A 24,689-nucleotide genomic window follows, 5' to 3' on the forward strand; every position below is an offset into this window, starting at 1 on the left:
CTGTTAGCCAAAGTGAACAATGATGTGAAGCTGATGAATTTAGTCTTTTTGTTGGATCAAATAATGAGACAAATACATACTACATAAAATGGAGTAGGAAGGGATCCACCATGGATCATTGCCGTAACGCAAGTTGAACTGACAAAAACTGAGGCCACATCAATGACAGACACTAGGCTCAAAGGTGTGGCCGCATCTTTGCAATGATTGTAGAAAGGTTCGGAACCCTATCAGCTCAAGTTAAAACTGAATCAGAATGAAGTTTGGTGCCTGATTTTACTTTGACACATTACCTCTTCCTTCAGAATCTTCACAGCTTCTCCAACTCCATCCTGAAATCATAAATGCAGAGTTTAGACACATAAGACTCGGATTGGAAGGAGTATAAATACAAATATGTACAGTACAAATACATACAAAATATAAGGTTTTGCACTCTACATGTTTGTATTTGTACTTCCAAATGGAGCCAATAGAATTTGTAGTGTTTTAGATTCGTAGAGTTCACAAAATAGATATTTAGATTACAAAATGAGTATGATATTTAGATTACAGTAGTCAATAGTCATCCACTTCTGTCATTCATTGCATGCATTTACTGTTACCTAACAATTTCCCCCTTTTGGGGAAGCCATGTCTACGAGTGTATCCAATTGCTCATCAAATACAAATTCTAAACAAGTAGCGTCTACGATGGATCAGAGCCCATTTATGAATGGTCCACCCAGGAGATCTCTAGATCAAGAATCTCTGTATTATGCATGCATATACTTTTGACTGCCAAAGGCAAAAATTTTCCACAGTTGTGTTCTGCTTGTTATTTGTTGAGAGTTTAAAAAGAAAGAAACAAAAAACCTTATATGGAAACAAAGAAATATTTAGAAGATATGTGCTGATGTTAGCAATGGTTGCAAGGTGGGTGATTCAGTAGTAAATGGAGGCTCATCCAAATTGGAAGTTGGGCTGGGAACCGGGAGAACAGTTTGAGATTTCAATTGGTCTGCTAGGGGTTTATCTGGGTCACGTCAGGGGGAGTCCTCAAAATGCTGAAACTGATAATATTAGTGTTGAGTAAGTTAGAAGTTTTGGGTGAAGGTTATGGAGGTTGATTTGCTCTGGAAATCTGTAATCTTGAACAAATATGGGGAAGTTACTCATGACTAGGAATCTGGTTCAGCTTCAGAACGTTACGGTACTAGCATGTGGAAAAGAATATTGCAGAACGGGGATTCATTTTTTTGTTGCGTTTCCTACAGGCCTGGCTTGGGTGAAAGAATTCTGTTCTGGAAAGACAGGTGGTGTGAAGCTAATCCCCTTAGTGTATTTCCCTTCAATCTTTGCTTTGGCGCTTGACAAGGAGGTTCGGGTCTGTGATTGTTTTGAATTATCATCCACTCAGATTGTTTGGGCACCAAGGCTTAGAAGAAAGGCTAATGATTGGGACATGGAATCTCTCGTTGGTCTGATGCAAGCTTTGGAAAAAGTTCAGATTCAGTCATTAGGTGTGTACAAGATTTGGTGGAACAAAGAAAATTCGGGTATATTTACAGTGAGGTCATTACTGAATTCCTTGCTCACTACAGAAGAGCTCACCCCCCCCCCTCCCCCTCTTGGGTTTGGTTTTGGAAGATTGCTATTCCTCTGAAGGTTCAGTTTTTTTTGGCTGCCATCAAGGGTAAAATTCCTACTATAGATGTTTTGAGGAAAAAAGGGAATGATTCTTGTCAACTGTTGTTGTTTATGTGGGGAGGATGAAGAATTTGCTAAGCATATTCTTGTCCTCTGTAGCTACTCTCACAGGATTTGGGCCCATGTTTTAAGTCTGTTTGGTATGAACTGGGTTACTCCCCCAGACCTCGCTACCTCTTGGCTCATTGGTGTGGTCAGGCTTTTTCTAATAAGGGTAAGGTCCTGTGGAAAGCTTCTCCTTTAGTGGTTTGCTGGTGCATCTGGAAAGAGAGGAACAACTGCCTGTTTGAAGATAAAGCCGGTCCCCCTGATAAAGGGTGCAGTTGCTGAAAAAAAAAACCTAGGTCAAATGGACCTCCATTACTGATTTCTTCAGTGATTTTCATTTTAAGCATTTTGTTGATCACTGCAATGCTATATTGTGGGAAGATAATTTCTTGGTGTAACATGAGGGTGGGTGTTCACACAATGGTTGGGTTGCTCTATTGCAACCTGGGTGACCAAGGTTCAAATCTTGGAAACAGCCTCTCTGTGTGCAGGAAGTCTATGGAACAGGGTGTGGGTGGCTTCGGAAGTGGAAGCAACACTCTGGTTTGGGAAGACGAAAGAGGGCGATGACATGGCAGGTCGGGTTACAAGTGGCGAGGTATGTGTAACTGACTTCTCACAGGTGGTCAGTGATGTGGAGGCTGGAAAGGATGTGGGGAAGAAGCCGGGTGAGGCGCTTCAAATTCCAGAGTTGAATGCAGAAAGGGGAATAAATGAGGTTAATGAAGAAAGAGGCTTGCACGGGGAATGAGGATTGCATGGGGAAACAGCATTGAAGGGGGTTGAATCAGCGAGTGGGTGGGGTCCACCATACAAAGAGAAGGGTATTGAAAAGAATTTAGCTGAACCAAATGGTCCATCAGCGGTTCAAAAGAAAATACCGGCTGGGATTACAAACTCACGTGATTACCTTCAGGTGTTTGGTTCCATTTACGTTTATTCAGTAAATGTTTTGTACTTGTATGACTGCAAAACAGAAAAACACATTTAATGATGGCGTTTATGTCATAGGCGCCATTAGGCACCACATCAGCAAAATGCCAATAAACACCTACCTGTTTTAGGAAGCTCCAAAATGAAGCTTCCTGAAACAAGAGAGGCGCACAGAAACCGAAGTTTACTTTTGCAAACTTCGATACACACAAATGCAATTAACGAGGCATTTGCTGATGGGGTGCCTATGTGGCACTTTCAATAAACGTAAATGGAACCAAACATATACCTTATTAATCACTTGAAACTTGGGCCTTCGATAAAATCGAGCGATGGGCGCTCTCAAATTTAGCTGATGTTCCTGCTGTGTCTCCCCTACTATTACATGATGGGACCTATGGGGGTTCAGCGAGAACAGATGAACCCCTTCCAGGAATCAATGATGAGGTAAAGGAGCGTGACACACGACAATCATCGGCTTTCTCTGAACAGGGTACTCGACTGAAGTTTTTGTCCTGCCCAATAGAAAGGTCGAATGAAGGCTACATCGATGATGAGTTCAATGGCAGAAAGGAGAATCAGTTTAGAAGGAAAGGAATCAACAAGAAAAAGTATCCTGGATTCATCAGACCAAATTTTAAAAGGAGTGCAACAACAGGAAGAAGGAATTCGACTGAGGCTAGAGAAAGATTGGGTGATTGCCAGGTATGACAAAAAAGGTAGGAAAGAAGAGGCTCCCGATGAGGCGATGACTACTTTTCTTCTTCTGTGAATAGTGATGCAGGGCTTCTGCCTCGGGTTAATAGGGATCCTGAAGGGATCCAAGGTTCCTCCAAATCTGTGATTACAGATCTGACGCCCCTAGCGTTTAGGGGTGAAGTAGGAAAACCAGATCCAAAGTTTTCAGAAGAGCTTGCCTCAGCAGAAGCAGAGAGGACGGAAGGGAGGGATGAGACAGGTAGGCAGCTCGGAGGAGAGATAACACCGATGTCGAGCTGGAAAGTGAAGGTGTGGTTGGAGGAAAGGGAGTTTCAAATGGTGAGGAACTCCCTAAAGGGAAGGGTGCCAACTATGTAGAGGATCATTTGCATTTTGAAGAAATAAAGGTTGGTAGGTTGGGTGTTGACTTAGGCCAAAGGAGCAAACTTGAGGAGGAGGAACAGACCAACAGGATAATTAACAAAAAATTAAGTAATTTGAGAAACCATAACATTGTACATGTGACAGAGATTTTTTTCTAGGCTCAAAACCAGCCTAGTGGGGCAGGACCTACAAAAAAATACAAATGGATGTATAGAAGGAAAAGAATGAGAGGCAAGGGGATATCCATCCAGACCATGGGGAGGCAACGAAACAAGTTCAGGCTTCGATTCCCCATTCGATGAAGGAACATCAGGAAAAAGAGTTAAGAGGTACTGTAATTAACCCTGGTGAGAACAAGTTGCAGAAGGGTAGTGATACTATTGACAGAGAATCAGGTGATGAAGCTCTTCAGAAATTAGTGGATAGAGAGGTTACAATTGGGAAAAGTCTGCGTCTGTTTTTCCGGGGTGGGGAGGAGTTTTCCAGGAGAGCCTTCAAGGAATTCAAGAAAAGAAAAAAGGAAGACTTGTTGAAGAAAAAATTACTTTCGAAAGGAAGCAAGGTCTGGGATGAGGATGTCTCAGACCGGGAGGATGATGTTCTCGCGGATTTAGACTGAAGGGTGGTGTTTCAGGAAGGGGTTTTGATTGGGTCAGCTGTCGGACCAATGCTTATGTTTTCTTTGGGGATTTGCTTTGGGTCGGTTTTGGGTTATATCTTGGGTTAGATGGGTATTCAAGCCTGTAAGCTGTGCGGTATTTGGTCCATTTTGTGGGTTTGGGGCTGGTATTGCTTTCGGTGATATCTTATCAACTCTGATGTATCTCCCTATCTTTTTAATAAAATTTTTTCTTTATTCTTCAAAAAAAGGAAAGGCTATGTACATCCGTCCCTCCCCAGACCCCACATTCGTGGGAGCCTCATGCACTGTGCTGCCCTTCACATTACCAGAGTTTTGGGTGAAGGTATTGATCGAAAGTAGAACTTTGGAAACCATTGTAAAGGTTCTAAACAATCACCAGTTGGTGCACATTACCAGAGTTTTCTGCCTGCTGAAGTATGGTCTTTCTGGGGTGAGCCTAGGGGTGATCATTTCAGCCCGGCCCGGCCCGGAAAATCCGGGCTTGGGCCTAGGTTTTTTGTTAAGGACCGACCCGGCCCGGGCCCACATCAGGCCCGCAAAATTTAGGGCCGGGCTTGGGCCTAATTTTTTAGGCCTGGCCCAGATATTTATAAATAATATTAATATATATATATATATATATATATCTTTATGTATATTTGTTATTTAAAAATATTTGATAATTGATGTTTTATATATTAAATAGAGATTTGTAGGAGATTAAAGATTTTAATCCTACGGTCTTAGATCTTACCAAATTCTAATCTAGTATTTAATAAAATATAGAAATTACTAAACCCTAGTCTTCTCAGCTCTCTCTCTCTCTCTCTCACACACACACACACCAATTTTACAAAACCACCGCCGTGCCCAATCTCTCTCTCTCACCAAAAGACGAATCTTCCAGTGATGAAGATACATCTGAAGTTTAGAGTGGTTGCAAGTTTTGGGTAAAATTGAAACCATTTTCAATATTTTATTACTTATTTATTTACATTAATTTGAACTATTTTTTCTTAGTTTGCTAATATCTTTTTTATTTCACTTTTTATTTGTAGGAGTTGAATGGAAGATGGAGCCCCTTATAGAGATGTTTGAAGTTGTTTTGTGGATATTACATGACAATGGATGGTTATTTTTTGATAGATATTATAGGTTCTAGGTTGATTTTTTGTTGATAGAAGAATTGGTTTGTTAAAATTATCATTTTTAGCATACTAATGACCAATTGAAACTTATAAATTACAAGGTATAATTATTTAATTTCTTTTATGTTAGAAGCTTTTATCTTGATATTAAGTTTAAAGTTTCTTACAGATTACTATAGTCTCCACGACAATATATGAAGAAAAAGTACAATTGTTTAATTTTGGAACTTAAATACAATAATTAGGCCCAGAATCTTGGCCCAGGCTTATATTTTTAGGCCCATAATGTGGGCTGGGCAGAGCCTGGGCCTAGCCTAAGTTTGTTGTTATGAAGGCAAAGCTCGACCTGGGCCCGGCCCATGATCACCCCTAGGTGAGCCCATGAAAGAAATTTAAAAGTGTATACAATTGAAAGGGGGTTAAGGGCAATGATCGCAAAGCAGGTAGGGCATCTGAGTGGTAGAGTTTGATTGTTAATGGGAAAAAGTACTCCTGATACACACTAGTTTTGGTGGTTGAAGTAGCTAATGATTATAAGGTACTTTCTATGTCACATAGGGCCAGGGATTTTGCTGAAGTTGCTGACAAGAATTTTAGAAATGCTGAAGTGAGCAGGAATGCACAGAATAAAATATTTAGATCCAAGCCAGTTAATCACAATGGCAAATAGAATCAGACCAAGAAGAAACAAAAGGTGATATCCAATAGGATGAAGAGATTAAAATAGAAGAAAAGATTAAAAATTCCATTTCCTCAACGTTGGAATAACTTGGAGGCTAATGAAGGTTTTTTCTAGACAAGGAATGGTTGATGGTTTCTAAATTTTTGGAAAGAGGTATTGAAAGGTGCAGGATTTTATTACTAAGCATGAACTGAAGGTTTATATTATGTATATTTTAAAGATAATGCAGGTTGGGGGTGTTCTTTCTTGGTTTCATTTTTTGGTTTTAGTGATTGGGGCAGTGATTTAGTTAGGGATGTCAGTTAATTTTTTGCGCATCTTGGAAGATGGTGTTGGGTGGTGTTTTGGCTTGCCTGGCACTTCTTTAAGGTTCAGGGTTCAGTGGTTTTGTCGTGTTCTATTACCTTAGTTATTTCTTATCACCTACTCCTGTATTTCCATATTCTTTTAATGATTTCTATCCTTTCACAATCAATATATATTTGGTATCAATGATTTTAGACTGGGTTCAGTACTTAAGGAACATGCCCAGAGAGCTTTTTGGGGCTAACTTCTAGTCTACTCTTTAAGTTGGATTGAGTTGGTTTTTATTTGTTTTTGAGTTCATATACTAGGCGTTTATATACATAGACATATTTGCATACCTCTGAAGAAATTCTCTCAGCAACCTCTGATGCACAAGCTTTTACTTTAGGAGACAATGCATAACTTATGGCATTTGATAGCCCATTTGCAGCTTGCACAATGCTTACATCATCATCTCTATCTGGAACTAAATGGTTCCTCTGTAATGGTTCCGGTGCAACCCCAAGCCAGAACATCTTCTCCGCCCAATAAAACTGATCTAGCATAAATGGGCAAATTATCTGCCACTCCATGCTTGTCAGTAAGCACCACAATACATGCATAAAAGCTTCATAACGACCAAAGGACCACAATCCATTTCAATAAATCCATGCATTCATCCATTCTGATAGATCTATGCATTCAAGATTATCATGCAGTTTACCCGCTCATATATATCAATGTACAAAATAGTTATTCAACCCACCCTATGGATTAGGCAATTTTCCTATGCTATTAAGGTTTTCTATTCTCTTTAGAGAAAAAAAAAATTGAGCTTCAGGGAAAAATATTAATCAAGAGTACCAAAGATAGCTTGATGACCAACAAACTTGGCACCAAGGATCAAAATTTCAATACGATACGTCTGATGGTGTATCGTACCGTATCTTTTGGGTTCCGAAACAGGTGTTTCGGGATCCCTCTTTTTTTAATAAAAATGATAAAAACCAATTTTTTGAAAAAAAAACTAAAAATATATAAAAGTGCAAGGTTTTTAGTACCGATATACCTCTGCCGACACAGGTGTATCGATACTTAGACCCTTGCTTAACACTAGTCATTTACCTGTGGAATACCCGCATGTAGTGCTGCTGCAGTGGATCCACTGACATATGGTAGAAAAGCATATATCAGTCAGTCTGATGCATAATGTTTTAGTATCAAGACACCACTCAAAAACATTGTTTTAATATTAAGGCAATGTGAAGATCATACAGAAAATTCTACCTTCCCCCATGATGAATGGCAACTGCACATCTTTGAAATAGCCAGTTGTATGGCACAGTTCTAATTGACAAAGTGGCAAGAGGAAGTGTCAGTCTACAAATAAAAAGTAAATCTGAATTTTAAACTGATCTGAAATTTCAAGTTCTGCAGAACGAATTCTTAGATGACCAAACTAATCAGACCAAGTGAAATAGTGGTTGAACTTAAGTGAGGTGTAGCTTATGCTAAAGGCCAAGAAACTTAGCTCTTTTCTTTTTAATTTAACCCAAATAGACAATTTCACAAAATTTGAATTATTTTTCTAAAACAAATCCATTTTCCCCAATTTACACTGTATTTTATATCGTTGTTGATGTTTTCATTTATGCTACATTCAGATAAACATATCAAATGGTGGATACAGAAAGTGCTAAGTTTAGACAAATAAACTAGAATAAAGTCTACACATGATATGAATTATGCAGAAAAAAGGTTATTAGTTTCACAGTAGACATTTATGAGCAGTAGAAAAGGGGATTCTGTCATTTCCTTCTTTTCCTTTACGGACTTGATATAACCAGATAAAATGACTCAATGACTGGTTAGATATTAGATTTGCATGTCATTCTTGGAGAGTTCCTAAATATGTATTGTAATGGTTCAGTTTTATTTTCACCTTGTGTAGTGTGACTCCAACCTTCCTAAAAGAAGAAAACAAACAAAAAAGATAACAAGAAAAACTGTGTCATTAAAGAATGGAATTTTGACTTGCTTTTTGTTCACCTTGTTATTGAACATTCTGACACAACTCCCTTATATCCATGAAAAACTGTAAATACTAAATATCAATAAAATTATCAAATTGTAAATGGTTTTTTAATGTAGCAGTTTTCATCCACCCAATATAGAATCAGATTTGCAAAATTTGGCTGAAATTAGAAAAATAGGGTTAAATAGAGTATGAGGAAAATTACTTTGGTAGGTATAAAGGCAAAGCTGAAGTTACAAAGTTACATTGACTTCCTTTCCTCCCTTTTTTATTTTGTTTGTGTTTGGGGGTTGGGGAGGGGGGAGGAGGGAGTGCTTTTTATCCTTTTTTCTTTTTTTTTTATTTTAGGATATTGACAAATAAATCTGTCTTTAAGTCCATACAACCAGAGAAGTTCTAGATGGGGTGTAACATCCATTTTAGTGAAACTTTTCCTAGCAAGAACATATGTAGTTCAAGAATTATTATTGTTCTCTTCCCTTTCTTCATTTAGTAAATCTCCTCTTTCTTTGACTTTCTTGGCCTTGCAAAACAAAACACAAATGTTAATAAGGCCAGTAAAGAAATTCTCACCCAGAAAAGCACAAGAGATGATCACTGAAGAGAAGGATTCCATCTTCAACCTGTGGTTTTTGATCAGAGAGCGAACATGTCTTAGTGGCAATAAGTTGAATAGCAGCATCTAAGGGTTCAAAACCAGCCGTGAGAAGGATGAATCTGTAGCCTGTGATCTCCATAACAGCTTCAAGTACTTGAAGAAATGCTCCAGGGTTTGTCAAGAAACCCATGCTGAAAAATGTAAAGGTATCTAAGTTCAAGAAATTACAGAATAGTGGGGCTGCAACTTGGGTGGGCTCAGGTTGAGCATTTGTTAAAATTTGAATAGGCCTGGCCCAAGCCCAATGCAGTTAAATTCTTCAAGCTGGGCACCGAACTTGAACCCTTACAAACAAGCAGCGAAGTTTAAGCACATTTTGTACTAGAGTAAAGAAGAGAATACATCCAAGAAGAGAGACAATTAAGATAAAGTTAACATCTACCAATTTTCACAGAAACATTTCAGCAAAAGCCTCAAGGCGTTGATGAAACTAACTTAGGAACATTAGTAGCTTAAAGTGTGACATGAAGCACAGTACAAACTGCATAGAAATATTTCCATTTCTTTTTCTTTCAGACTTAGTTTGCAATCGGCATTAGGATACCCATATATGGCAAGGCTGTGGATGAATGAGGTTTCAACACAAATTTTACACCAAGGCTGCATTTGGTAAGAATGCAAAAAGTGAATGCAATGATGTGAATGCAAATTTGTTCAAATAGAAGGGTGCAAACCCAGTTCAGTTTTATTCTCATAAATTTATTGTGCCTTGTTTGGTTGTGATGGATGAAAACATGAATCTCGAGGATGGGACATTTTACATCGACCAGCTCATTTTGTGTGCAAAAACAGTTGAAAAAACAAGTTTACTTTCATTTTCAGTACAAAAACGTATTCTTACCCAAGGTTCGAAGTTATCATATCGGGGGCTTCCCAATACACCCCTCCAGGGGGTGTTTTGGGATTTCGACCAGTTCAGGGGGTGGATGGACCTTAAACCGGCCCCTCTGAACCGGATTTGAAAAAAAAAACTAAAAAAAAAAAAAAAAAAATCTATCAATACTGCCCAATATGCCGGTAGGCGTATCGATATTTTGAACCTTGTTCTTACCAAACACCTGCAAAACTGAAGCAGAGTGCAAATTTGCTTCACTTCTGCATTTTTACTCTTACTAAACACAGCCTTACTTTCTTTCTAGGTGATTTTGTCAATCTTCGTGAACATATTTCTGTCTCATAAAGCCACATGATTATTCTCCTCTTCCTCTCTCATACATATATACATATCTATGTCTTCATGATCATCTACAGAACAATCTTCATGATCATCTACATGCATGCTTATGTATGTACATATCTATGTCTGTATGTGTATGACAACAAGGTAATGACTTGCCTTCCTATGGAGCTTAGCCCTACGAAGATGGGTAAAACTGTTTTAGATGTCTTCAGAAACCAATGTAAATTAGCATGTTGTAGACACATATCATCATTTGTACTAAGATGCCCTGATGGAAGTGGGGTCAAAACTTGTCTGCACTTGTTACATGAATATTGCCATTCTTCAGGTAGAAACCAAAAGCCACATACTCGAACTCTTGATGGCCAATAACCTGTTATCAGCCTTGTGTCAATGTAGATTAAACTAGAGAAATGAAGTTTGACTATTCTATGAAGTTTTTCATGTATGTACATTAATAATGTAGCAGCAGTCATGCAGATTGGAACCCAACATTCAAGTGAATCCTACCGAAGGAATCTACAGAACTAAAAGAACCTAACAATCCAGATGAGATGGCCAATTAACTAATCATGCCAACTTTTAGTATTGAAAATCTCCTGCTTATGGACAGCTGTTTTGTCACTGGTACTCAGACACACCAAAACAGGCCATTCCATCTGTGGTTCTATATATAAACCTCCTATGTTCAATCAAATATTGGAAAATCAAGTTGGTTGATTCAAAAATCCATATTCTAATTCTTACATTTTTTTCCCGTGAGAATCAACATTATTCTATATATCAATTCCATAAGCTCAATCAAATACCTTGTCTAGATCAAATGAAGAGCCCCTTCATAGTCTTATTTTATCAACTTCGCAAAGAAGGTAGATTTCACTTAACAATATAAAATTGGTATAAGTAATATAAAGGTGCAGTAGAAGTAAAATCCACAAACCTGGGCATTCCACCACTTCTTTGCTAAACCCATACCTGGAAAGCACTTTGGTTAGTAAAAGATATCAAAACTCTTCATTAAAAAGAGTTGACACAAGCATGAAAGCTGAAGTAATCAAGAAAATAAACTCTTAACAGTCCTCCATCAGACAGTGCCTATTTAACCACAATAATATAATGCTAGCCATCACAAATAATCATGCTGGTTCTCTCTAGATTGAAGAGGCAGAATTTTCCTTGCACAAATACATAGCATCCATAAGAGTGTAGATTTTTCCCCCATCAAGGGCCTGAGGATCAGGTTCTCTCTAGATTTATAGAGATTTGAAATTGAAAAAGAATGTTCAGTAGTGGTGGCATGGATGAGACCACAATCAGAAGGCCATTGGACACTTTGGCATGGCAAGATTGTCTACAGCTAAGATGACAATATCAATCATAGGGCTGCAACTTGGGTGGGCCTAACCCGAGCCTGACCTGACCCGACCCATATCAAAGAACCTTTCAACCTAAAGGCTTAAGCTGTTAGGTAAGTCCCCCATGCCTTGGGTGGGCCCAACCTAAAGGCATAATTCACTAATATGACCTCTGACATGAAAGCTTATCGGGTTTGGAGTGTGGACAAGCACATCAGGCCCCCCATGCCTTGTGCTGAAACTCAATTAATTATAATCAGGGCGACGAGGATCAAACACTAGACAACTTGGTCAAATAGGCTCTGATACCAAGTGCGCAACTTTCAGCAGTATAAAATAGGGTTTTAATCAACAAGGAACCAGTAGATAATTGGTTAGAAGCAAGAAGAGAAGAAAAGTGAGAAAGAACAGAGAAGATAAGAGAATTTGAGAAAACAGATCGTGAGGTTCTATTGAAGCCTCACTATTTTATTGTTTTAAATTATGGAGAGACAAATTACATTAGTACCCTTAATAGGGTGGCAGCAATAAGAAACAATTAAAGGACCCATTGAGACCAAAAAGACACATAACAGCCCAATAAATAAAAACAACTAACTGACTGGCCTATCACTATTGTCAAAACAACAGATTGGGCTTGCGTTTTCAGGCTCCTGGCTGGGCCTGGGCCAGAAAACTTGGGTTGAGGCCTCCAGTAGCCCAATTCCAAATGATATTGTATAATACACAGATGTAACGCATCTACATAAATTTGTGTGTATGCATTTCTTAAGGACATTTTTGCATATTATCAATCAATTCTACTCCTAATTCCTAAATTGGGCTACAAAGTCCAATAAAATATAAATTTGTGAAAAATATTCAAAAAATACTTTCAAACCCAACCAACCTGGCCAGGGCTGGCCTGAGTTTTGTTGGGTTAAGCTCAAGTTAAGCCTGGGATGGTAAACTCAGGCTTGACCTTGGGTTGGGCCAGGCCCGAGCATGAGGTTTGAGACTTAATGGTTGGGTCTAGGCAAAACCTGCCCAAGTTGCACTCCTTAATTAATTGGGTATCAAGGTCAGTCAGCTCCCTAGCAGATGTTTAGGGATGGGTGGGGGGTTCCTTGTACTGAGTTTTTCTTTTTTTTTTTCCTTTCAGATGTTATAAACAGTTTTTGACTGATTATCTATCTACCTATATAAAAAATCTTACAACAGAAGGGGCGATCGGGGCCAGTCATGCCATGTGGGAAGACCTGTTACAGGATCCTGCATCCATCATAGAAGCAACTTGGTGGGTAAAGTAACAATGGTCAACAATAGCTATGTACAAGTTGCAATTACTAAAACAAGGTCCTAACAAATTTGGTTGTATCGTAAAATGCATAAAAAATTTATTTGAATGTAACTTGTGTTATTACAGGCTAACCGGTAAGCTAGGGGCACTGACCGTGAAAGGGCAAGGACTTAGGTTCAAAGCCATACTTCTCCATGATCCCCACTCTTCTGTAAAAAGCGGCCACATCCAATGGATGACATCTTTCCAGCAAACCTATTGTGTATTAAGGTGAGAAAAAGATTCCATGTGCTTCAATATGAATCCTTCTAATATATGAAATTTTAGAAAATGAGTATTACATAATTAGATAACCAAGAATATAAACAAAAAATAAAAAATACAATGGATAAATATAGCAGAGGTAAATATCATAAGAAAATAGAGAAAGAAAGAAAATAATAGAAGTATTCTCTTAATTCTTATTTGAACTAATTTGGAACTAAACGTTTTATCACCATAGAATTTATGTTATTCCTTGAAGCCTGGTCACTTTTATTACATCCCAGTGCATCACCCACAAGTTATCAAGGCACTGCTACATAATTTTAAAATATCTGTTACCTCTACACCAAAAAAAAAAAAAAAAATCTATTATTTATATCAAAGAGACGAATAGAAAGAACCTTTCATGCTGATAAATCCATTTTTTCTAGTTATATCCCCTCATAAAAATAGATAATGAATAAAGAGTTCTTTTCATCCACCTCTTTTTTTCTTTTTTCTTTTTTTTATCAGTAACAGAAAACTTCATTAATTAAGAAAAAGGTTTAAATACAAAATTATGGGGAGGTTCCACCTTTTTTTTTCTATTGGATCATGCCTTAAAGTCTCAACTAGTACAGAAATACACCATTTGTGCTAATAGCATCAATGAAACTTCTAAATATTGAAAGCAAGTATTTCTTACTTGGTCAACAGGAGACTCTTGAAGATACTTATACAGGAGAGGGAACTCCTTTTTAAATCGGCGTTCAAATGATGAAGGTGCACTGTCCAGTAGGTAAAAAATGTCAAAAAATGCATCACATAATGAATTATCATTGAGATGTATCAGTGTAGAATTTAGAATATATCCAACAGCTTGCCCAGTACTGAAGCAAGATTCAGTTCATCTAAAGGGTATCACTAGCACAGGAAAGTTGGACTACTAATAAAATTGCTCTTTTTTACTGATAAAAAAAATAATTTAAGAAAACAGCATGTTTCTTAATACTTCTTCAAACTATTTCCCTCTTTCTTCCACTGGGTACTGAAATCATTGTTCTGTCACAGTATATTTTCCTAATGCAACCCAATGCTTTGATGTGGTTTATACCGTCTAATTCTTCAAACCTTCCCTTTCTTTGATTGGTAAACCATATTAATGAATCTTAATATGTATGTATGTATATATACAAGTTGTACCCACAAAAAATAAAAAGACAAACAAACACAGTAACAACCAGCAAGTAGCATACCACCAATCTGCATGCCAAGAAACCCAAGCCTTCTTCCACATCCAGACCACCCACAATCTTCTTTTAACCACCCAAGACCCTATTACTCCAATTACGAGCAATAACATTTCCACTTCTCTGTATCCCCCCGCTCTCTTCTGTAGTGGTATTACATCCTACTCTACCTCAATCTAACTTTACTTTCTTATTATTTATTAATGTAATGTTTCTGATTTTGTACAAACAAAACAATGTAAATAACTCATTTCAATAGTTAAAACTAACAATTTTACCTTTAATTTTTATCATCTTAATAAGTTAAAATAACAATTTTTTACTAATTTTGCATCTTTAAGCCCCTTTTCTTTTCTTTTTCATATTTATGCAATGGATAGCCACTAGTTTATGGAGTTTCCTAAAATACTTTTTATGTTTATGCGACATTTAATTAACCACGGTTTCCAATATCTCAGATTCTTAGAAATAATAAATAGACACAATTGCGCAAAAAGCACAGTCATAATTAAAATGCTACCCATAAAGCAATACAAAGGAAGAGATGACCCACTATACATGTCAGGTTCCATGGTCTCCATCTCAGAACAGAAGGGGAAGAAATGACCAAAAGTTTAAGGTCATGAGGAAGTAGTGATGTCAAAGTTAGTTACACAGCAATATAGAATGTACACATCCAGCACCCTAGAGCACTTTGATCACATAGACAAAGGGAAACAATCAGGCATAATATTAAATACATAAATTTAAAGCACCTATTCATTACATCATTGTATGTAAATAAGGAACAATCTTCAAGTACCTATATGGAACAACATAAGGAGCAGCAACAATACATCTAATCTGAAACAGTTCGGCAAGATTCCATCCTTCCTAGTCCATCATTCAAGATATCCAATCAAGGATAGAGGCATAAAGCAATGCTGCTGCCTTGTTAGATGAAGCACTTAAATTGTTATGGAAAAATCAACTGCTCCTAAGTTTTACAAAGCACATACCAGCGCAAAGAAATTTATCAGAATAAAATCACCATCCATTTTTGGGTCATCTCCAAAAACCATTTCCATTATAGACAAGCATTCTTGTCGATGTTCTCTTGCAATGAGCTTTTTCTTCATAGAAAACAAGGACTCAACTGAACCTGGGAAGATAAAGAGCAGTTTTAGAACTTTACCCAACCATAGAGAAAATAAAGCGTTCTTCATTATAATTGAAACCAATTGTACCTAGAAATAAATTAGACTAGAATTTAAAGAACTTAAACTCAATTTAACTATTAAAACCTGAGGCATCATCATCCCGATAAGCAGAAAGAACAGGTGGTGTTGAAACTTGAAAGTAGGTGACATTATTTGCTGCTAGATATGTACTTAAGTTCTGCAACATAAACAATATAATAAAGTCTTATAGTCAACTATGATGAAATTATTGCTAATCAATGAATGAGATAAAAAGAAAGATAAACATCAATAAATATCGATATTAGGTTAAAAGTAAGAGGATTTTAACTATGAGTAATAGTTGAAAATTTCACCTACAGTAATTCAGATAATGCAAGAAAAGAAGAAAAAAGAGAAAGAGAAAGAAGAAGAAAAGAAGTTTCAACAATAGGTTGTGGAAGAAGAAAAGAAGCGAAGAGAGAAAAAAAGAATTTGAACCTCTCTCTCTAGCCCCTTTCATCACTTTTATTAATAATTCCAAGTCTGAGTACAACTACTTGGATGCCCTTAATGGGGCGGCCAGCACTAAAGAGATAATTAAAGAAAATAAAAGAAGGCCCATAACTAAGAAACATAACTTTTAAACACTACTTAAAAGAAATAAAGTACACTAGGGCCCATTCGGCCCATTCTCACTATAGTAATATTTAGTTGAATAAAACAGTGCTAACAAAGGGGATGGAATCTGAAGAGTTTTATAAACCTTGTGAGCTGAATGAGTGATTAGCACGACATGGTATTGACGTTGGTCTATAGCAAAAGCTGCAGCAATGGCCTGTAGACAACAGCTCATTCAGTTATCACATGGCTATTACTATACTAGTCCATGACTTTCACATCTAGAAAGAAGAATAAAAAAAAGAAAGATCATATCATTATTAAACACTGCATTCCATCATGAAATCAAATCTGAGGATAGTGAAAAAGCAAGAGAGACTTCCTAGGGTAAAGTTGTTGCAACATCAACTTGTTTGGTTAATGTGAGAGATATGATATGAGCAACCTAAAAAAGAAAACAATTTGCAATTTCTATATATTTATGAAAATACAAGTAGTAGTCGATCAATATTGAACAGACACTTAAAAGAGAAGAAGAAAAAGAATAAGAAAGGAGGGGGAGAAGAGAGAGAGAGAGAGAGAGAGAGATTTTGAGAAAAGAGAGAGTTGGTTGTTTTGAAACAGACGCCCCACTCTTAAATTTATATACATAGTATCATACTTATAAAATGACTGAATTGCTTACATGGCGAGATAAGATAAAGCTGAAATCATAAAAGACTAATCTTAATCTTATAAAAGACTAATCCTAATCTTATCATAAAAGACTAATCCTAATCTTATCATATTGCTGACATACGAACAGTGGGGACCACCTTAGTGGGGTCCACATTAGTGCTTTCTACACTCTCCCTCAAGTCAGGGATAGATGTTTGTCATTCCCAACTTGCATAGATATGCCTCTAACTTCTTCCTTGAAACCGCCTTGGTGAGAAGATCTGCCAGCTGCATGTCGGAGGTGATATATGGAAGGCATACTTCTTGAGATGTAGCCCTCTCTCTAATAAAATGTCGATCCACTTCAATATGCTTAGTTCTATAGTGTTGTACCGGATTATGGGCTATATTGATGGCAGCCTAATTATCACAGTACAACATCAAGGGTTTCTCATAAACAATACATAACTCCTCAAATAATGATCTCAACCATAGAATCTCAGCTACACCATTTGCCATGGACCTATATTCAGCTTCAGCACTAGAACGAGAAATAACATTTTGTTTCTTACTCCTCCAAGAGACAAGATTACCTCCTACAAAAGCACAATATCCAGAGGTAGATCTTCGATCATTAACACACCCAGCCCAATCAGCATCTGTGTAAACTCCTATCTTCTTGTGATCATTATTCTTGAATAAAATGCCTCTACCTGAGCACCTCTTCAAATATGCTAGTATCTTCTCAACTGCAAGGAGGTGAGTAGTCCTAGGAGAGTGCATATACTGACTAACCACACTGACTGCATAACTGATGTCGGGTCGAGTGAGACAAAGATAGGGAAGTTTTCCAACTAACCGTTAGAATATAGCTTTATCTTCAAGGGGCTTTCCACCCTCTGGACTGATCTTGTGATTTTGTTCAATAGGTGTGTCAGTTGGCTTAACACCAAACTTTCCTGTTTCTTCCAATAGGTCAAGAACATACTTTCTTTGAGAAACAAAAATCCCATGCTTGGATCTGGCTACCTCAATGCCCAAGAAGTATCGTAGTTCTCCCAGATCTTTTACCTCTAACTCTTGATGAAGGAGTTGCTTAAGGGACTCAATCTCACTATTATCATTTCATGTTACTACAATATCATCCACATATACAGCAAGCAAGATTAAGGAAGAATTCACTCTCTTAATAAACAAGGTGTGGTCTGACTGGGCCTATACATATCTGAACCTTTCAAGGGCTCGTCTGAATCTATCAAACCAAGCTCTGGGGGACTGTTTTAATCCATACAAGGCTTTGTTCAACCAACAAACTTTCTTTCCTGTCTTTATACCATAAAATCTAGGAGGCAACTGCATGTAAACTTCTTCTTGCAAGTCTCCATTGAGGAAGGCATTTTTAACATCCATCTGATACAACGGTCAAGAGTAATTGGCTGCAAGAGATAATAGGATTCTGATAGTGGTCATCTTTGCTACTGGTGCAAAAGTTTCCAAGTAATCAATACCATGTGTCTGAGTAAATCCCTTTGCAACTAATCGGGCTTTATACCTTTCAACGGAACCATCAGCATTATGTTTCACAGTGAACACCCATCTACATCCAACTGGTTTCTTCCCTTTAGGCTGATCAACTATCTCCCAGGTATTGTTTCTGATGAGGGCATCCATTTCTACTTTTATTGCATCTTTCCACTCAGGAACTGATAAGGCTTCCTATACTGTTCTGGGAATGGGAATTTCAGCAATGGATGCAAGAAAAAACTTGTAGGAGGGAGACAAATGTTCATAGGACAAGAACTGGGAAATGCAGTGAGTTGTGGGTGTGGTGCAACGGCGTTTGCCTTTATGGACTTCTATGGGAAGGTCAAGGTCATTCAATGAAAGTGAAGGCTCCATGGTGGAAGATCTCTCATCTATAGTATCTGGTGAAGAGACTGTGGTACCTGGATCTGGATTTGCAAAAGGAACTGGGGTTGGCCTGGACTGTTGATGACCAAAATCAACCTGCCTCCATCGTCTGTGATAGACTCTCACATCCCTACACCTCTAACAACCCTCCCCATTACACCCTTCTTCACTTAATGGGACAGGTAAAGGAACTTCTGACGAATTAATCCCAACCTCACTACTCTCCCCCTGAGGAAAAACCCTTGGATAATAAGGTACATCTTCAAAGAAAGTGACATCCATTAAGATAAATCTTTTCCCAAAAGTAGGTTTATAGCAACAATATCCCTTTTGAGTTTGTGCATAACCAAGGAAAATACATTTTGAGGTCTTAGGATCAAACTTGGAACGATGAGGGCCAAGAATCTGAACAAAGCATGTACAACCAAAGGTTTTAAGGGGAACGGTAAATAACTCTTTATTAGGATATAAGAGGGTAAATGGAGGTTTGATGTCAAGAACCCGTCAAGGAATCCTATTGATGAGATATACTGCTATAAGAATAGCATCCCCCCAGAAACGTATAGGCACATTGGAGGTAAACATAATGCTTCTGGCCACCTCCAATATGTGTCTATTCTTTCTTTCAGCAACCCCATTCTGCTGTGGTGTATGAGGACAAGTACTCTGATGGATAATCCCATGTTCAACCAAATAGGAGGCTAATGGGTTTGCAAAATATTCTTTCGCATTACCAGATCTAAAAATTTTGATTTTGACCCCAAATTGGGTTATCAAAATCATCTGATGAAAGATTCGAGTTAATGTCAGAACCTCATCTCGAGAACGCATGAGATAAACCCACGAAAAACGAGTATAATCATCAACAAATAGTAGGAAATATCTGTACCCTCCCATGGCAGTGGTATGGTAAGGTCCCCAAACATCAATATGCACAATTTCAAAGGGAACATTACTTCTATTATTATTTAATGAATAGGTTGTCCTGCAGTGTTTTGCAAGTTCACAACTCTCACATTTCAAACTAGACATCTGGATAGATTCAAATTAACTGGGAAACAAACTCTTTAAAGCCCGAAAAGATAAATGACCCATCCTATTATGCCAAAGCATAGCTTGATTAACAGACTGAGAAACACAAGACCTCTTAGCCTCACTATCTTCCCAATGATAACTCCCTCCAAGCAGATAGACTCCATTTGCCTCACGGCCAGTCCCAATCACCTTCCTTGTCTCTAGATCCTGAAAAACACATTGATCCAGGAAAAAGGTTACTAAAACAATTCTGGTTTTTTGTAATGCTACTAACTGAAAGCAAGTTAGTACTAAGCTTAGGAACATGCAAAACCGAAGATAAGGAAATGACACCAGACAACTTGATGTCTCCCTTGTCAGAAACTAGAACGAGAGAGCCATCAGCAATGGACACTTTGTCTCTACCGGAAGATAAGTGATAGGTAGTAAACAGTCACGGCAAGCCAGTCATATGGTCAGGTGCTCCTGAATCTATTATCCATGAATATTCTATATTACCTGTAGCAGAGGCATGGTGAGCTGAGGCCCGATTACTTGAATGAGCAAAAGCTGAGGTAGGGGGTGTTGATGGTGTCTGAGGAGGTGGAGCTGAATTACCAACTTCATTTTCCAGCCGAATTAGAGCAGCTCGGACAGCAGCTAGGGTGTCTAGAGGAGTGCCTTTTGTGCTAGACGAGGTTGTACTATCAGCGTTAACAACCATATTTGCATTCCCCTTTTTGTTTCTGAGTTTTGTTGGAACTAGATGTGGATGCAACTTCCAATAGGTATCTTTAGTATGTTTAGGTTTCTTGCAATGCTTACATACTAGGTCCTTCTTAGCTTCCTTCTTCACGTCTCTTTCCTTATCACCCCCAAATTTGGGCTTAACTGCTACCAAAGCTGATTCAAAAGGCTGTTGTTGTAGCATAACTTTTCTCCTAGTCTCTTCGTTGTGCACTAAGGAATATGCCTGGGACAAAGTTACACTGTCTCTTGTCAACAATTGCTGTCTCACAATATCATATTCAGAATTTAGACCAACCAGGACTTCAAACACTCTATTAATTTCAATTTGCTTTCTGTAAGCCTGTGCATCCTTCTGATTTTCCCATTCAATTGATTCAAGGTGGTCAATTTCATGCCACAAGGATTTCAAGATTGAAAAATAAACAAAAACTTGTTTCTCACCTTGTTTGAAATTTTTAACCTCACATTTCAGCTCATAAGCCCTAGCAACATTAAGGGGCTGAGAGTAGGTTTCTTTCACAACATCCCATATTTCCTTAGTTGTTTTTGCCCATAAGTAGTTTCGGCTGATGTGTGGCTGCATAGAATTGCACAGCCATGTCACCACCAAATAATTCTCCTGAATCCACTTAGCATAAGTGGGATCCTCCTTAGTTGGTTCCTTTATATCCCCTAGCAAATAATTTAGTTTTCCTCTTCCCTTAATGGTCATCATGGCTAATTGAGCCCATTCTAAGTAGTTCAACCCATCGAACTTAACAATTATAATCTGGAAAGTGTTCTCAGTCATATTACTTGAGCCAGTTCCAAAAACACCCTCCCCTTGGCTCTTGAACTCCATTCTTGGTTAGGGGTTAAGCAAAAAAACACCTTCTATTTACTGTAACAATCAGACTACTGGACGACAGTAGGTCTAGAAGCAGAAATCAGATTCAGTAAAAAAAACTTTCCAATTCACTATATCACTGTATCAATCAGCCTACTGAATCTGAGAACTAATAGCAGTTGGCCTAGATTCCAGCAGAACTGGGTACATAACTCCTAAACAGAGATCAGAGAACAGAAATCTGATACCAGCCAAACTTAAAAAAGAGCAAGTTTAATCTCTTATCCGGACACAGTAACAATCCTGGATTTCAGGGTTTTCTCTTAAAACCCTAGAAGATAAAAGAAAAAAAAATTCTATATAGTCGTACCTCACAAATTAAGCTATCCTTGCTGCTGACCTCAAGAAGGAATAAGACCTTACCCAGAAATTTCTGAAAAAAACTGATCTTGATTCAAAAATCTTCCTGAAATTCTGATCGCCAACTTCAGTTTTGCTCAAAACTAATCTTGATTCTGATCAACCCTAGAAACTTCTGAAAACAGAACTGATCTTTGAGAAAATCTTCTTGATCGCCAACTTCAGTCTTGATGAGATAACCAAAAAAAAAATCTGATTGGCACCTCCAATCTTGATCAAAGGCCTAACCTTGATCACTTAATTCTTCTCTGATTCTTCTTGATTACAAGGAGAACTTTCCAATCCTTGGACAGTTGCTGAAGACTTCTTGTAATCTCCAAGAATCAGTCGAATGAAAAAAAAAAATCTTTCAGCCCTAAATAATTCTCATGTGGTCGGATTAATTAATTCCACATGAGAAACCCTAGATTGAATGCTCTAATACCAAGTAGTCGTTCAAGATTGAACAGACACTTAAAAGAGAAGAAGAAAAAGAATAAGAAAAGAAGAGGGAGAAGAGAGAGAGAGAGAGAGATTTTGAGAAAAGAGAGAGTTGGTTGTTTTGAAACAGCCACCCCACTCTTAAATTTATATACATAGTATCATACTTATAAAAGGACTGAATTGCTTACATGGCAAGATAAGATAAAGCTGAAATCATAAAAGACTAATCCTAATCTTATAAAAGACTAATCCTAATCTTATCATATTGCTGACATACGAACAGTGGGGTCCACATTAGCATTCTCTACACAAGTAAACAATTACTATAAGACTTTTATACTAACTAGCCCATTTTTATTAGATACGGCTAAAATGACAAGAATCAAAACTGAAATACTAATCAAAATGAATTTTCTCCTAAGTCCCAACCATTACAGGTTCCAGCATTGCCAGGTCCACTGTTCATTAACTAATCAATCAACTAGTCAGTTAAGGGCCAGACTGTCTGCATTCTTGACTAGTTGGTCCATATTCATGATTGGTCACCTAGGATGACTAAGCATTGACTAGGTAGACTAGTTGATTAATGACTAGTCAATCACAGTAATCTTAAAGCTTTATTTATTTTTTTATCAATATTTGTTTTGTTTTTTATTTGTTTGCAACAAATTTTTTGAAATAATATAAAATATAGTATGTATTTTGTTATATTCATTGTGTTGCTTTAAAGATGTTATGAAATGTGATTGGATGATGGTATATAAAATAAAATAGGCTTAAAATAAAATAAGGGAGTGGAGTTCTTTCAATTTTTCTTCCAATTAGTGGTTTGTTGGTACAGAGTTGCCACAAACAAATGGCACATCAAATGATCAAGGTTGCACTCTTTCTCTGGAAAGCAAAAGCTATGATTCCCTATCCTAAGCTATCCAAAGTAACTTTTTCTTTGATTTGCACTGTAAACTAAATGTTCAATATCATTCTTTTATTGCATAGTTGTAGTTTATATTAACTTATTTATGAGATTGCATCAATTTCTTAAATACAGAACATTTCTTTTTTTCCTATCAACTAGTCATGGCATCGACTAGAGAGGCCAAAACGACTAGTCATCCCTTCATTACATCGAAAACACTGGCCAGTTCACAGCACAATCATGTCAGGTTAAACTTCAGTTTCTTGAGAAATGCCCATCCAAATGCTACCAAATTGAGTTCTTTCTTTTTTTTTCTATATTTTTAATATAAGGGAGGAGACTCGGACAGGAGATAAAGCAATTCACTTGGCACTTATATGCAAAATACAATCATAATATTAGTAGTCACTACCAGAAAAGGAGGAAAAAAAAGGAGTACAAAACCAAGTATACCCATCAAATACAAAATATCCCATTTCTTGGGCTGACGCTCCACCCCACGTAGTTCAAAAGTGACCAGCTTAACTCCTAAGATGCTATATAACCATTGGTACCTCTGTTCTCGTCTAAGCTCAAATCTAAAACTCTACTAAAGATGATCCAGTATTGCAATTAGTGACCATTAACAGAACAACAGGGCTATTAATTTCAATTGAGTTTTAAGCGTTAATGGCACCTGTGACGCCAATTACAGGTTGAACATCGGATGTTCGAAACTTTTGGCTATAAAATTTTTATTATTCTTCCCTCCTGATAAAAGAAGTGCATTTATGTCGAATGAAATTACTCCACGTAGAGGCGTACAGTTCAACAAGTCTCACTGTAACTGGATGCAGACGCAGAAGAAAGGAGTGAAAAAAAAAGAAGAAGAAATAAAACAAAAAGGGAAAGAGAGAAAGAAAAGTTTAGTTATTACAACAATGGGGTTAACGTCTCCTTTGGTTCCGAACGCCATAAAAACAGCCCGAGGTGTTCTGGTATTCTCCTCCTCCTCCATGCCTGCACTCTCTCCCCACCTTTCTGCTGGGGCTGCAAATGCCAATTGGTATCTTGTTCCAGAGATCCGAAATTCTGAATTCGATTCGTATATAATTGGACCGAATATGGATCCACCCTAATCCAATCCAGTAAATAATTTTCAGTTTTTCACAAAAATTTTTTGGCACTTACGTTACTGATAACTGCTTTAATCTCCCCTGAACTTTTTGACTTCTGCAAAAACCTCCCTTTTCAGTTGGGGTAAATTATACGTAATGTCCCCTTCCGTTATTCACTTGGCCTCTGCCAAAAAAAAGTGTCAAAATACAAATTTACCCTTTTATCTCCATCCGGTAAAAAACAAGCTTTTTACACTGCAGTGAACACTGAACACAAACAGAACCACTGCAATCTTCTTCTCCATTTGAACGTCTCACAAACAATAACTTCTGCCCCCTCTTCCTTCCTCCTTCTTCCTTATATCCTCACTCTACCACATCCTCCTTTCTCCTCTTTTTTCTTCTTC

At 37.6% G+C, this 24,689-nt stretch overlaps 1 protein-coding gene across 4 annotated transcripts; it reads right to left on the bottom strand.

Moving 5' to 3' along the window:
• Positions 1-20: 20 nt before the first annotated feature.
• Positions 21-24,257, bottom strand: LOC104599970 (UDP-Glycosyltransferase superfamily protein). Of its 4 annotated transcripts, none has more exons than XM_010262739.3 (15): positions 24,102-24,257; positions 16,414-16,485; positions 15,774-15,867; positions 15,489-15,631; positions 15,293-15,363; positions 13,947-14,028; positions 13,151-13,252; positions 12,914-12,969; positions 11,304-11,338; positions 10,520-10,736; positions 9,099-9,314; positions 7,778-7,837; positions 7,616-7,655; positions 6,850-7,044; positions 21-332 (listed from the first exon to the last, which is right to left on the bottom strand). In XM_010262739.3, the coding sequence occupies exons 1-15, from the start codon at positions 24,180-24,182 to the stop codon at positions 252-254; spliced, it is 1,545 nt and encodes a 514-aa protein (XP_010261041.1). In that variant the 5' UTR covers positions 24,183-24,257; the 3' UTR covers positions 21-251. The 4 variants fall into 4 exon arrangements, with proteins under 4 accessions (XP_010261041.1, XP_010261040.1, XP_088743549.1 ...); XM_010262738.3 differs by having other exon boundaries at positions 6,850-7,071; XM_088887423.1 differs by lacking the exon at positions 24,102-24,257 and adding an exon at positions 23,862-24,000 and having other exon boundaries at positions 6,850-7,071.
• Positions 24,258-24,689: the final 432 nt, after the last annotated feature.

The sequence above is a fragment of the Nelumbo nucifera genome, chromosome 5, assembly GCF_055504915.1.
Source record: "Nelumbo nucifera cultivar China Antique chromosome 5, China Antique-T2T, whole genome shotgun sequence".
NCBI lineage: Eukaryota > Viridiplantae > Streptophyta > Magnoliopsida > Proteales > Nelumbonaceae > Nelumbo > Nelumbo nucifera.